General features: G+C 34.0%; 1 protein-coding gene across 1 annotated transcript in view; it reads left to right on the top strand.

Moving 5' to 3' along the window:
- The window catches only part of LOC129756028 (heparan-sulfate 6-O-sulfotransferase 2), a 104,114-nt gene that overhangs the window by 49,627 nt on the left and 39,396 nt on the right, over nucleotides 1–15,091 (top strand). The window contains exon 3 of the mRNA XM_055752781.1: nucleotides 12,825–13,158. Within this exon, the coding sequence (XP_055608756.1) occupies nucleotides 12,825–13,158 (334 nt within the window). The remainder of the gene's footprint in view (nucleotides 1–12,824; nucleotides 13,159–15,091) is intronic.

Here is a 15,091-nt window from a genome sequence, read left to right as displayed (position 1 = left end):
ATTAAATTATTGTTCACCAATACGATCAGCTGAAAGGAAAAAAAATTAAAGTGATTTCCTGTATTTGACGTTGTGTCGTACGCAATTTTTACAACAATTTTGAAAAAGGATAAATCTAGCGTAACATTTCATGAGGGCCAAACTATTTTCTCGTTTCGAGCTAGCTGCACGTTTCGCCCTCATGAAATGTTGTGCTAGAAATGTGATTTAAATTCAACACTGTTGTTTAGTGTGGACCTCCATTTCGACTAAAAAATTCTCGCTCAAATTGCGTATTTTACAATGTTAAATACAACATTTGTAATGAATGTTACCTATCAATCATCTATTAATTTTTGTCCCTTTAAACCTGAAACAACATAATTTATTAGCATTTGACACATTGTATCGTGATTGTTTAGTTTCTCCAAACGCTGCTTACAAATATCCTGTTGGTGGTAAAAATAGTTGATAATATATTTCAATATGTCAATAGGTTGAGGAATGATTTATATTTTAAAGTATCGATAATCGAGAATTTTTACAAAACGGTTATGGTTTTCTCAATATCAAAATTAAAATATAATAATATGTATATATTAAAAAAGAAATAAAAAACATAATTAATATGCGATCAGTAAAATACAATTCGATTAATAAAGAAACTAAATAAATAATGGTGCATCTGAGTGAGAAAAGAGAAGGTATCATATCTAAGACCCATAACCATAAGAGAAAGAAACCCAATTGGAAGAAACGTAGAGACTACACTCTCAAGTGTTTTGTTGTTAACCTGTATAAAATAAAATCTTATTTATCAAACATTGCAATTATGCAACTGTGTTGATCGGCACACTTGATTTGTAGACTCAAATTTCCCATCTGCTATAAATATTCATTAAACAAATTTTATTTCATCAATTTATATTATCTGTAAAATAATAAGACAGTATATCATTAGTAAAATTATCCAAAGAGAACTACTAGATAAATAACAATTAAAACATTTGTTGCCGGAAAGAAGATTGTTATCTGTGTTATCAATTAATAAAGTTAATAACGTTAATTTTATCAATCTTGCCTTTGGAAGTATTAAAACAAGAATTATGCGGTTGAAATAACACTGCCTTTATCGTATCGTGTTACAAGGCAGCACAACTTCAACACAATCACTAATTTCACCGAAGTTAAAGAAAAAGAGCGTATACTTAGCTTTGATTTTGGTGTTGTGCCCGATTTCGAGTACGCCTGACCACACGCGACGCTTCAAACCTCTTCATCCACCTCGAACATGCCATTTGACCCTATCTCTCCTAGTATGGAATTTCGATTTCGAACTTGGCTTCTTCTTAACACCAACGCCCAACCATTGACTCTTCATCATCGGCCCCATCTTTGACCAATTCCTCCCTTTTCAAAAACCAAATCCGTGTCACCCGCTCCGCCAACAAATATTAATTAACTGTGCTTTCTCGCTGACTCCTCCCTCCCAACCTTGAAATCAATCATGCGCTATTTTTTAAAACCTTCACGCGCACCTTCATGCGCAAAAAATGCTAGTTTTGCCTACTTCTACAATATTTTGCCAAAACACATATCCTAACACACTTAAAACATAAGAGCCCTCTTTCATCACAACCCGTGCAATATTCATCACTTCTTATTTCTGAATCAATCAATCATCCCTAACATGAAGCCAACAGCCGCCGGCGCGGCGGCTCAATCCGCAATGCAATCGAACCGCTTCTTCCAATTCACTCACACACCTCTATGATGCCGAAGGTTTGAAGTTCATCACAAACACTATCACCACAGCACTGAAACCTAAATTTGAGCAGCTGAATCGATCTATAGACGCCATATTTTCTTCATTGAAATGCGATTCAAACCTCTCTAAATGCTCAACTATTCTTCACAAAATATTGCCACCACATTTTCTTCTTTTCAGACATATTTTAGCTCGTTTTTACTCCTATTCATCACTCCCCTCACAAGCCCCATACTAGTCTTAATAAGCCAGGCGTCACGTCGACCACCTCGCTCGGAAACATGAAACCACTCCGATTCCACGCTCGTACATCTTCTTCTATTAAAACACCCTTTAACACCATTTCCGGGTAACAAACTTGCAAAAATTGCAATTATTCAATAATTTAATTATTGCGAGACATTGAAAAACACTAAACCCTCCTTCCATGATGAAAAAATACGAAGCGAACGGGAGAAAAACCAGCGTACCGAACCCGACGAAAGCACGACGAAGACTGTTATAAAAAAAATTTGCTTCTGCTACCAAAACAATTATGCTTCTGGAATATTAATAACAAAAAAAATTCTACAAAAAAGCGGATCTAAAGTCTCTTCTATGTAGCCTAAATATCCCGAATAGAATTGTACAATGAAAAAACCATGAATTACATACTCACAAACCATTAATTTTATGGTTTACACAATGCTTATTATCGTCCACGATACCGTGAATGCACATTGGAATTCATAGTTTCCGACCATACATTTCACTGTTTTGGCGAAAATAACCATGAAAAAGGGGTATTGTTATGCAGCGTGACCATGAAAAAAATGGCGATTTTCCATACATTCGGAAGCCGAAAAATATGAAGTTCAAGGTTATAACAGCTTCCAGTTTTTCATAGTAAAACCATGAAAATCCGGTTATTTTCATTGTTAACCCACTGAAATAAAAATCTTCGTTCATGGTGGATTTTTTTCACCCGGTTTTTGTTTTGTCATCATTTTCTTAAATTGGTTTCATAAAAAAACGAATGAATTTACTTAAATTTTGTTATTTATTCTAGTAACACTTTATTTACACACTAAATCACTGTCCATTATTCACTGGACTTGTCTGAGGTCTCATTCCGGCATTCCGTATGATCGCTCCCGGCATCCATTGCTGGTTCCGGCACCACTGGCTGAGCCGCCGGACTCATTCAACGGTTCCCCCTGGATCTGCTGCTGTACCCCGATAGCACCGGCCAGCAGTTGCGGTACCGTCAGCTGCTGGGGGATGTGCTGGACGACGACGTTTTGTGCGGAGGACCCCGGTGTGCCGAAATTCTTGTCGTACGAATGGTCGTACTCTTGCATTGTTGTTATATTTTGCCTGAATCGGTAAAATATATTATTAAGATTAATGTCTCTTGTTAGCTTTGATATTAATTAACTTACCGTTGCACCCTGGAGATGGGGCACTTCGAATAAACATATTTAAAAACAACAAAATCCTCTAAAAACTAGCTGCCGACTGCCGACCGAGAATGGATGCGGAGAAAAAAACATGCGCGAGCCGTGTCTGTCAAAATATCACCCATACACGAAAAACTTGGAATGTGTAAATTCTTCAAAAAGTTACGCTCGATGGATGTTCTTTTTACCATGAAGTTCATGGTCACATTAAAATTCAATGAAAAATGATTGTGAAACCATGGTTCTGTTCTATTCGGGATGTTATACAAAAACACACGTTAATGTTAAGTCCGTACTTGAATTCTGTGTAAACAAACAGAGAACCTGTAAACAGATTTTCAGTGAACGATTGAAAAAAGATAAGTTTATTTAGTCAGGTTGTTTATTTGGGCCCTACCTTTTATAAATTATGAAATAATTTATAATTTTTTGTCAATGTTGAACGTTTGCACTTCTTTTCATAAACATCAATCCTGTATAATCCATTTTAAAGGACAGGCTCTTGTACAGTTCATGTGTCTGTTAATTTTCAACGGATTTTGTGGTTGTTCTGTTAATTTAAAAGCACTTGATACACCTTCAGTAAAGCACATTTGTGCATGTTTGAAACATGTTTCTATGCGTATTGGATTATAAACCAAATCTTTCCACTTTTCTTTTTTTCAAATGTCCGTAAATAACTATTTTTATTTATCATTTACGTTATTTTAAGGCAATTTCCGACCATTTTTAGAATTTTTATAGTTTTTTTTTCTCATGTTTTTGATGCAATTCTTTGTTTTTTTTTGCTGTTTTTGTCGTATTTCATCATTTTTCAGTTGTCATTTTTAGTCTTTTTATTGAATTTGATTTTGATTTTTTTTTCAACTTTTTGCAATATTTGAATACTTTATAACTTTCTAAAAAAAACTTTTGTTTTTGTTGTTGTATTCTATCACCATTTCTGAACGTAAAAACGTATATGTTTGGTGTTTGTCTAAATTATACTGGTCCTGTTATAGAGAAAACTAAAATGTAATGTCGCTTCTAAAAACCGTTCGGATGTTGCCAAAATCGAATGTTGCCAAAAACGAACGGGGTCTGTATTTCACATGCATTAGTACTAAATTCATATTTTTCAGACAACAATTCCCTCTTTAAATAACACATGCCTACAGAATATTCTAAAAATAATTTCATTTGAATCGGATGGGTCATTTTGGAGGAGTAGTACTACAAACACCGTTACAAGAGAATTTTATATAATAGATATGCTTTTGAAGATCGACGACCATGGCAGTTTGATTGTACTTTTTATCTCAACACACATCCGAGATAGCCAACGATACCCCACTCTCCCCTTAAAAAAAAAACTTAAAACAACATGCCTAATTCGTCTTTCCAGTAGAGTCACTTTACCAATGTAGGGGAAAGGTTTCCTAAATGGGCCTATCGGGCTAAATGACCCTACGGCTGTTTGATGAAATGGCTGACTAGACAGCTTATCTGACCAATGCATTTTGAGGGTGATACGCTTAGAACATAAGGCAAGAAAGAATTTTATGAATTAACAAACTCAAAAAAATTTAAAAAATCATACAAGGTTTTGATACATTTTAATGTAATATTTCGACTTTTAAAAATTATACGTAAAGAAGCTTAAAACAAAAACTAGGATGGTTTTTGTTTCCTACTCAAATGAACTTTATAAATTAAACATATTTCAGCTTTTGTGGAGGTTTATTAATGATTATATAGTGGAATAATAGAGTGTTTTTGTATGGCCCCATCATGTTTGTAAAATGCCTCCATCCTAAAATAACAGGTTAAATAGAATAAATAAATGATTTTTATCAATGAAACTTCAAATCTAAGCTCTGAATAACATCTAAAGAGAGAATTGACGATCTTAAAAACAAATTTGAAGAAGTTTTTCTAATGGATGAACTACCTCCATAGTAAGGCAACCCTAACTTTTGTTTTATTCCAAAAAATTACAATATACATAGATTTTTATGAAACTTCAGCTTTGTCGTACGGAAATTTTTACTGTCTTGCAGTTTCAATGAAATTATACGGAAATATTGCCCAAAAAACAGAAATTTAGTTCAAAACATAAATAGGCGCATTTAGCCCGCACGGTTTGAGATTCGGCATTTTAGACAACACTTATAATAACATCATTTTCTTGGAAACAGAAGAAAATTTTAACATAAAAATTACTCCAATGTATAGAAAGCAGATGCCTGCACACGTGTATATAGTTTTTGTACACATATTCGATGTGATATTTGATTAAAACAGTGTTCTGCTTAATAGGCGCATATAGCCCGCTCCTCCCCTACCTGGGTCAGTTGGAGGACGAGGGTTAATTGTCTTAGTCTTTCTGTCCCGCTTAATCAAGAATTTGATTCTAAATATGTATTGGCCTATCGACAAACGCATTGCGTTCGGTAAAATTGTTTTTTTTTGTTTCCAGATTTTAAATCTTCCCTTAGACAACACGGACAGAAAAACCAACCCACTCTAGGTACTTTTGACGTAAATCGCCACTTCAGTGCAGGAACTTACTAGTAGGTTAAAACACAACAACCTAAAAGAAGGTAGTTGTGCTTTAAGGTCCTAGTGGGTGAAAATAACCTACTTTGTTATTTTATGGGAAAAATGAAAACATTTCTACAAAATTAATGTTTTCATGTTTTATTTTATGGAACTCACATTAATTAAAGCAAGTTTTATCTTCAAGTCAAATTTCATAGAATAAATGATTTATTTCTTATTTTTCACTATTTTTTAAACATTTATATTTATTTTAATTGGCACATCTCGAACCGGGAGTTTCCGGGAAATCTTCCGGAAGAATTCCGGTATCTTCCTGGAAATCTTCTGAATAGGAGGATGCTGTAAAAGTATTTGATGACCACTGAAGGACACTTCAGGCACTGCTTCAGATGTGGGTCGGATTTCCAAGCGGCACTGAATTTGCTGCTGCATTTGCAAGAAAAAAAATGAGGAGATGCATATTATTTTTAGATAAATTCTAAAGAAATAATCGAAAAAAACTTACCAGACACTTTGTCTCCATCTTTTTCCCGAAATCGACAGATCTAGTTCCAACTAGCTGTGATTAAAGGACTTTTGCCACAGACTTGCATTTGCTGCTAACTTCGGACACACGCGTCTTTTAATAAAAGAAAATGTCGGACAGTGGAGGAAAAAATTTAACCTAGTGAGTGGGTACATTGATAAAAAGTCTCTAGTAGTTCAAAACTACCCACCCAAAACTACGTACTTTGGGATTAATATGCATCAACCCAGAAGTGAGTAGTAAGTGGGTAGTTTTGTTTTGTTCGTGAAAGTTTCAAATTCTATAGTGTTGCCAGAATTTATTAGTTTCCGACAGTTTTTGTGTACACTCATAATTCAGCCTTTTCTCCAATCAGGAGTTCTCAATATGTCATCGCCATTAGCATCAGATGTGATGGGGATGATTCGATTTGAGACCACCGGCAACCGCATTACGTATGACTGAAGAAACCAAAATTAAAACGTTTTCATATCCCTCCCTCTCCCATCACAAGATAAAGGAGGATTAGAACAAACGCCGAGCAAGGCTGCCAGACTCGAATGAATTGATCCGCTCCGTCAATGCTGTGCGCAGCGATGCCACACATACCGATTTTCCGGTATTTATACCGATTTTTAAGAAATTTTTGACCAAGAATCGGAATATACCGAATAGCGTTTTATGTTTGTAACTTAGGAACCAAGATAAGTGTACGGTCGTGATAAATAGTATTCATTCAGTATTATTAGCATGAAAATAGTAAATGATAATAGTGTTTAGAATGAATAATACAATATAGCCACAGTGGACTGTCTCCTTAACAGAAATATGATGTTATAAAGTCACGACACTACGTCAATGTCAAACCGTAAAGTTTCTTTCGAGAAAAGTGATTACAAAATTATATGGTTGAATCCTTGTCAAAATTTCAAAAATAATATCAATAAACAAATTTTCAATCAAACACAAATTAACTAAATTTTGATTACCAAACAGTTACGGAAACAGCTTATCGAAAACTTAATAAACTAATTGAACATTTAACTGTAAAAAATCCTTTAATACAGAGGAAACGCTTTAAGTGGATCTTAGGATTAGTTGGTTATTAAAAATTTATTTTTTTTCTTTGGTGTTTCAGCATTCTTTTAAAAATTGCGTGAAAAAAAAGAAATTTTATTTATTTAAAAAGGAGATTTACCATGCAGGGTCCTCTCAACATGTTGAATGAGCTGAACAACTAAAATTTCTAGTCAATTATTTAGTTAAGTTTAAAAAAAAATAGCTATTTTTAAATATTCTTTCAATAAACTTGGTTTTAAAAACTTCAAAAAAAAAATTGGTATTTTTGGAATTTTCATACCGGATACCTATTTTTTCGGGCTTGAAAATGCCGATTTTATTGTGGCATCACTGGCTGTGTGTGTGTATGTGAGGCGGCATTACAAAAACTGCAGAGAAAAAAAACTTTTCCTTGTTTCAAACCACCGGCAAACAATCACGGCTAAGCTGCCCGGCTGTAAGCAGCTGTGCGTGTGTATGTAAGTAGACAGTAGCAAAGCAAGAAATGTTTCTCGTTCCCAATTCCCCTTCCCCTCATGGGTCGGTTGATGATGCAATAATTCCCTTTTGTGGTGACAGTTCGCAGGTACTGTTTACAAAATTTAACTGACGAGAAATGGGGTGCGGCAAATTTTTTGTCTATCTGCACGGTCCAGAAATTTTTACTCAAAATTCAGTTTAAGGATATCAAAAAACGAAGTCTCATTTTGTGAATTAAATTTGGCATTTTTTTTTTGTTTCTTGACGGAAATCTCTACGGAAATGTAAAGAAAATTGGAAATTCTTTAAAAAAGATCGAAAAAAAAGGTTTGTTTATTGAAATGTTTCAGCATGTTTTTAAAATCCTTTTATTTTAACATATTTCTTCTGGACCAACCCACTTTGCATTGAATGTTCTGGGGCAGCGCTTCTACTTGAAACAAAAATTCCCATCGAGTGTCCAAATTTAGAAGCTTATTAAGAACTCGAATGTGCGGAATCGAATGTCCGGAAGCTTCTTGTGTAAATTTGACCGGAAGCTGTAAATAAATGCACATATTTGAACGACGAAACCATTCAGGAACAGAAGCGCCCAATATAGGAAATTTCTCCGGTAAACGTACTGGAAGAAAAGGCTGAACTATTCTAAATTTTTACAATGATATTTCAAAGAATTAATTATAACATCGGATAGTTTTACTAAATTCTAAAAAATTTAATTTCTTAACAACTAATTTCCTTTTCAAATCTTTTATTCCAAAATTGAGCTGAGAACTATTGCTAAAAATGTGTGAGTGAAAATAAATAAGGACCCAAATGTTTGCTTTGTTTCCTCAGCGTGTGAAATTGAAAAAAAAAAAAGAATCAAAACAGGAACTGCGAAGTGTCAAAAACAGTGAGGTCAGCTAGTACGTGAATCGACCCATTAGACTGCTGGCAAACCCCCGGCCAAACGTCAAAAAACAGCACTGTTCTCAAGGAATATATAAAGAAGGTAGTGTCGAGGCAGCCCGGCTTTAGTATTAGTACACACTGCGACGTCACAATCACGGAAAATCTGTTAATTTACTAGGAAATTTGCCTTTTTCGTTGATAATTTGAAGAATTTGCTGGAAATGTTCCACTTTTAATACCTGTTATTCTAGAAGGATTCTTGCTCTTCAAGATTGGTACGAAAAAAGATGGATTTTCGAGTAATTTTTGTATGAAATAGACCATCGAAGTTCGAAAAAATAGTGGATTTTCCTTACTCAAATTTGCAAAACTTGAAAATTAGTTCAAAGTCTTCCATGAAAATGATCATATCAGTGCAGTTTAAGATCCTTATTACAAAAAAGTTATCAAAAAACAAACTTTTTTATAAAACCACAATTAGTTATTCGCATTTTAGTAAATCGAGTTAACAATAATCAATTGATGTGAATTGTTCTACATAAGAATTGAATATGGTAAACCGATTGGATAAAAATCATGACAATCAGTTGAACACTCAATAACTACCAGCTAGACCTTTTAAAAGTAGATTTTATCCTCGTTTTTAAACGTTTTAGCTTCAAGATGACATTGCGTTTATTATTAAAATGAGAAAAAAAATAATGCAATCTTCAAAGGACCAGAAAATTTCATAACATAGTGAAATAGAGGTCTTACAACACAATCAAAATGTAATTGGAATTCATTTTCGTTCTAAAATATGTTTTTCTTTGAAATTTCTGCCATTCGCATATAATTTTTCGATACATTCGTTTTTGTGACGTCCCAAAAAATTCCAATATGGCTCTCGACACTACCTTATTTAAATATTCCTTGCACTGTTCTGTTTTTTTTTTAGATTGAGAGTGACAGAACACAGTGACAATTAACCCTTGTTTATTATCTGCCTAAGGTAGTACTGGGGGAGGAAGACTGAATAAAAAAAGAAAAAAATCTTTCAAACGTCAAATTTCTCTCATCAATCTACCGACCAGTGCGAAGGTTCAAAATTTTACTTTCTTATTTAGTGATTTTTAATAAAACTTGTTTGATGCTGAAAAGCACTTGTTTTGCATAAAACAATGATTTAATTAGGTTTTGTTTTGCTCTGGCTAATTCTTGCATGATCAGGCGTATTGAGTCGCTAAAATTTCGTCAAAGTTTAGAAGCTGATTAATAAAAATGGTTTGATTAATGGTTGTTCTAAAAATATAGCTAAATCTAAATTTAGCACCTAAACAACTGAGTTACATGACTCGCTACACGAAACTGATCATCTAATGTTAATAGTTGAACGATTATAATTCTTTTCAACAATTGCTGGCTTTTTGCCGAACAGTAAAAAAACAAAAAATGTCCCAAAAAATGTCAAGCAAAATGGTCTTCTCAAAACTCAAAATTTTAAATTCTTCATCAAATTTTGATGAACGACTAAAGAGAATCAAGATCAACAATCTCTGTTCAAAATTAAGGCCAAAAAGATTTAAAAAAAATCATTTTCACTCAGGTTGCCTGATTGCCCGGATTTTATCCGAATGTTTTTACGGAAAATTGAAATTGCGTGATAACAGCTGTCATTTTGCGTTCAATCTATTTTTTTTAACAAAGTTTTTTCAAAATAAACTAGCTGATGTGTTTCGATGAAAATAAAAACTTTTCGAGTTTTTTGAAGAATTCCAAAATTTGCCTGAATATTGCCCAGATTTTGGTTTTTAAAATTTGAAATCGAATGCCCGGATTATGCAAGGTTTTTAGATAAAATAGCCCGGATTTGCCAACCCCGGATTAGAGCGTATAAATATGTGGTGAGCTCAGGTTTGAATCATTTCCGAAGTTCTGGTTCCAATTTTTTTTTAATCTAAATTTTTAGCCAATGACCGGATTGTGAAATCTAAATCCAGTTTATTATTCTTGATTTTTAGTTCGGTTCATCATTGGGACAAAAGCCTTATTTGAATCTTGGTTTTGCATTGAAAACTAAAATTAGATTCATTCTCCACTAAAGGAAAACATGAAAAATATCAAACCAATTTTAAGAATTGCATTTGAAATTTGTACTTTTATTTCTCATACAGAATTGGAACTTTAAAAAGTTCCAGAATTGAAATATCAGAGTTTCATAATTCGGAATTTTCATTCAGATTCACTTGTTGAATAACGAATAAATTATTGTAGTAAACATTCAAATAAGAGATTTCTGGTTTAGGATTCTGTCTGTTCTGTTCATAATAATTATCACATGTGTATTCACATGGCGGTCGAACCATCCATAATTAACTGTGTCGAAAAACGTAGTGCCTTCTCTATTGGGTACTACTTCTTCAATACAGTTAATTGGTGCGGAACAAAGAATTTAGTATGTAGTCAAGCTTCTATTTCAAATGCTCTTCGCTCTTTTCACCACCTTAGAATTTTCTTCTGATCTTCTATCCGTCTTTCATTTCAACTCTTTACCGATTACTACTTTACTCTTTCACCGATAAAGCCGCAAACTAATTTCATAAAACAAATTCACGGTGATTTCTCTACTTAAAGAATTTTTATAATGAAATGAATTTCTTATGACAATTTGATGTTGATAAAATAACTTGTACTTAATCTACAGGTTCAGGAAAATCTAGCTGGAAAATATAACATATCATCAAGTTTATAAGAGTTAAAAATAAATTTGATTTGAACATTTTTTTTTTTCAAATGAAGCCTTAAATGAATAACTTTAAATATAGAAGAACTTCAACCCGAATAATGAGATAATTTTATTACCACTTTCTGTTACTTTTCTTTATGTATGCATTTTGCAAGCAAAAATGTTATAGGATAAATTTTGTTACCAAAACCCTCCCTATGAGGCTGTTCTTTCTACGGCCCTGTCAGTAGAGCTTTTACAATCATTTTATTTTTTTATGTAATGCACGTTTAAGCGCATTTTTGGAACAGAGTTAGCGCCGAAAGGCATTGGATTTTTTAAATCTCTTCTTTGGTTATAGGTTTACCTAATTACCATGTATAGTAATTCTTAGCACTTCATTTCAAAAACCAAAGGGATTTATCTACGTTTTCTACATCTACATTTTATTGGATTTTGTATGAACACCTTTGCTAAGATATATTTTTCGAGGGCTAGTTTATGCTTTCGACAAAAACATTTGGTTTTCGGTATGCATGCAAAAATTCAATTATCTAGGTTGTATAGCTGTAGTATAATTGCTTTTACTTTAAAAAAAAGAGAAATCTAATAAGGAGACTTATAAAACAATATTTTTACTGGAAGACGTCATACAATTTATTTTCAAAATATTTTTTTCTCTCGTAATAGCAAATTTTCTCGAATTCAGACGAACGGATATCAGATTTCTAACAACCGTCCGAGCACAGTGCATACTGTGCTCGGTCGATTGTTGGAATTTCATGATGGAATTTCGAAAACCGATCACATACATTTTGCAGATTGGCCCAAAAAGCTGTCCGGTGCAATACTTCAACTCAATCGGGTTTGATTCAGGGGTGCCTCAAAGCGCTCAAAGTTTCGGTTGTTTTACTGATGACAAATGACTTAGAAATGCATAAAACGTCAAAAGCTAGTGTTATCTCAAAAATATTTTTCAGGGCTTTCAGGGACTAAGTCCCAATCCCTCATTCGCTTGTTAACAGCGATATGAACTTTATCAATCAGGATTTTTTTTCCTTGCTCGCTTGTTAAAAGCGATAATCAAACAAAAAAAAGGTTAATTCAATTTGGAAATTCTTGAGATGTCTGATTTCTTGTGAACTTGACTGGTAGTGTCGTTCTAGTTTTAAGTCATTTTTCTGTCAAAACATAGATTCGTTACGCTAAAAAACTATCCAGCTAATATTTATGTCAAAGCTTTCTATACATAGAATACAAATATTTCTCCCTGGTTGACGCCTGGCTTTTTATCTCTAATCTGATATGATTATACGCGACTGTATATCTGCCAATGATTGTCCAAATATTTGCATAAAATCGATGCAAATATTTGGCCACTATCGGCCTCGTATTCCGGTTTTAGCATGTATGAAAAATAATGATTTTCCTCTTTGTTTCCATAACACCTCACAGCGCCCATGCACCTGTCAGCGGAAAAAGAAACGGTGCTACTGCTTCCGCCCGCACCGGAACGAGAATTGGCTCTTTTCACGCTACTCGACCGGATGGAAATGTGGCCTCCACGCCGATTGGACCGAACTGACTGGCTGCGTCGATCAGGAGCTGGACAAAAACGAGGGCGAAACTGCCAAGCGGCGGTATTTCTACATCACGCTGCTCCGGGAACCGATTGCACGCTATCTGTCCGAGTTCCGGCACGTTCAGCGAGGGGCCACCTGGAAGAACTCCCGGCACTGGTGTCTAGGTCGGACGGCCACAGCAGAAGAACTGCCGCCTTGCTACAATGGTGAGTACAGACCAGACCAAAGTATCCAATTGAAGCCACCAGAGTCTGTCTCTGACATGAGTATGACAGTTGGTCAAAGACGGACGTGTGAATAACTTATGCATCCGGCTGCCGGATTGTTGTTGAGCCGAGCGAGCCTTCGTCGGTATGAATTACAATCAGATTAGTTTATCCGAGTCAATATTTGGTCGAAGCAGATATTCCCATCTACGAAGTTTAGAGATGCATGCCATGATATATGGGCAATTGTTTGTGTCGTTGATTAATTTCCGGCGTGATTTCCAGTTTCCAGCTTGATTATAATATTTCGTGATTATTTGATGGATTGTGTAGACATTGCACATTATGAATTATAATAATCCGTTCGGAGGAGTATAGGAGGATCCACTTTGCATACCGCTGTTTATTCAGCGATTCTGCAAATATATATTAAGTTTAACGGGTATACGTACATACAATCCGAGTCAGCATGCATGTTTTTGTTAGTTGAAATCTTTATCTCTCAGAAATGCACCGACAAAGAGAAGTAGGGTGAAATAATTTGCAAAACAAAAAATAATCCGTATGCATTTATGATTATGTCGCTATGTCAGTGCACCCTCTCCGTTTAAAATAGGTCATAGGTAAAGTTAAACCATACTCTCCTTTGTGGGATTGCTTTCTTAATACATGTGCTGTTCTGCAAGTATTTCAAAAATACATTTAATATGTTTCAACGAATTCTGAGGTAGAAATTTTTTAGACTTTGTGAAATAGATAGCGTGATAACTAAGCGAGTGTGCTTCGTAAAAGTAGTGGTGAAGATGGTTACCTTTTTGTTATCGAAATGGCGGATTTAAAAAAAAAACGAATAAGCATTTCCTGATGTAAAACAATTTTAAAAATTTTGAACTTCTAAATTTATCACTTGCTCTCAAGTGGCAACTAATTCTTTAAACTTGAACTGGAAGGAAAGCTTTGCAATTTTAAGATTTTGATTCAAACAGCTTTATATTTATTTAGCTTTACAAAGTATTTAGTAAGTAAGTATGTCCACGTGGACATGATCCAAACACCTACCCCCCTCTCCGTGGAAAAGCGTGGACATTTCCATTTTTCTACGATTTAACTTAATTTTTTGGGAAAAACAGAAACTATACGAGCTTTTCAAATTATAGAAAATGTTTAGCCGTGTGACAGTTTTTCGTAGAACTAGCATCGGTATGCGTTCTGATTCTACGCAAAAGTGTCACACGAAGCATTTTTGGCTCTTATTTTCCGTTTATTGTAGGGAGTGTAGCTTTTTTGGCAGAAAAATATTTCAAAATGATAAACTTGAACTGTTCACTACGAAAAAACTGTCAGCGAATTTTTAGTTTGAGAGAAAAATTTCAATCTTGTTTTTCTCGTTAGCACGTTTTTCACATGGGACAAATTTGCTTGAAACGGCAGTATATTCAACAAAAGTTTGCTATCTGATGTTTCTTAAAATCTTTAATACATACCTTTAAAAAAAAGCTTTGCTTGTAAACTAAATATTTAAGATATTTTTTAAGCTGTCATAACTTTGAAGAGATGAAGAGAATTTTTTCGTAAAACTTTTTAATAGTAACAAAATAATTTAGTTTTTTTCCCTCAACATAGAAATATATATATTTTTTCAGAATATTTGAAAGTTTACTAAAGTTTATTAGCAGAACTGTGAATAAATTGTTATGTACAAAATTCGGTTTTTAGTCATCTCAGGATTAATTGGTCGGGATTCGACCAGACCGAACTGTACAAAATCAGCATTTTTTCGAAATATTTGAACTTAATGTTGAATTATTATTTTCATATACAGACCAAATTTTGGATGTTTATGAGTCGCAATCGATAGTTAATACTGCAAGAAATTCATGGCGCTCAGTTCTGTTTGGTCGAATCCCGGCCAATTCTTCAATTAAAACTTTAA

The sequence above is a fragment of the Uranotaenia lowii genome, chromosome 3, assembly GCF_029784155.1.
Source record: "Uranotaenia lowii strain MFRU-FL chromosome 3, ASM2978415v1, whole genome shotgun sequence".
NCBI lineage: Eukaryota > Metazoa > Arthropoda > Insecta > Diptera > Culicidae > Uranotaenia > Uranotaenia lowii.
This window is presented reverse-complemented; position numbering and strand designations above follow the sequence as displayed.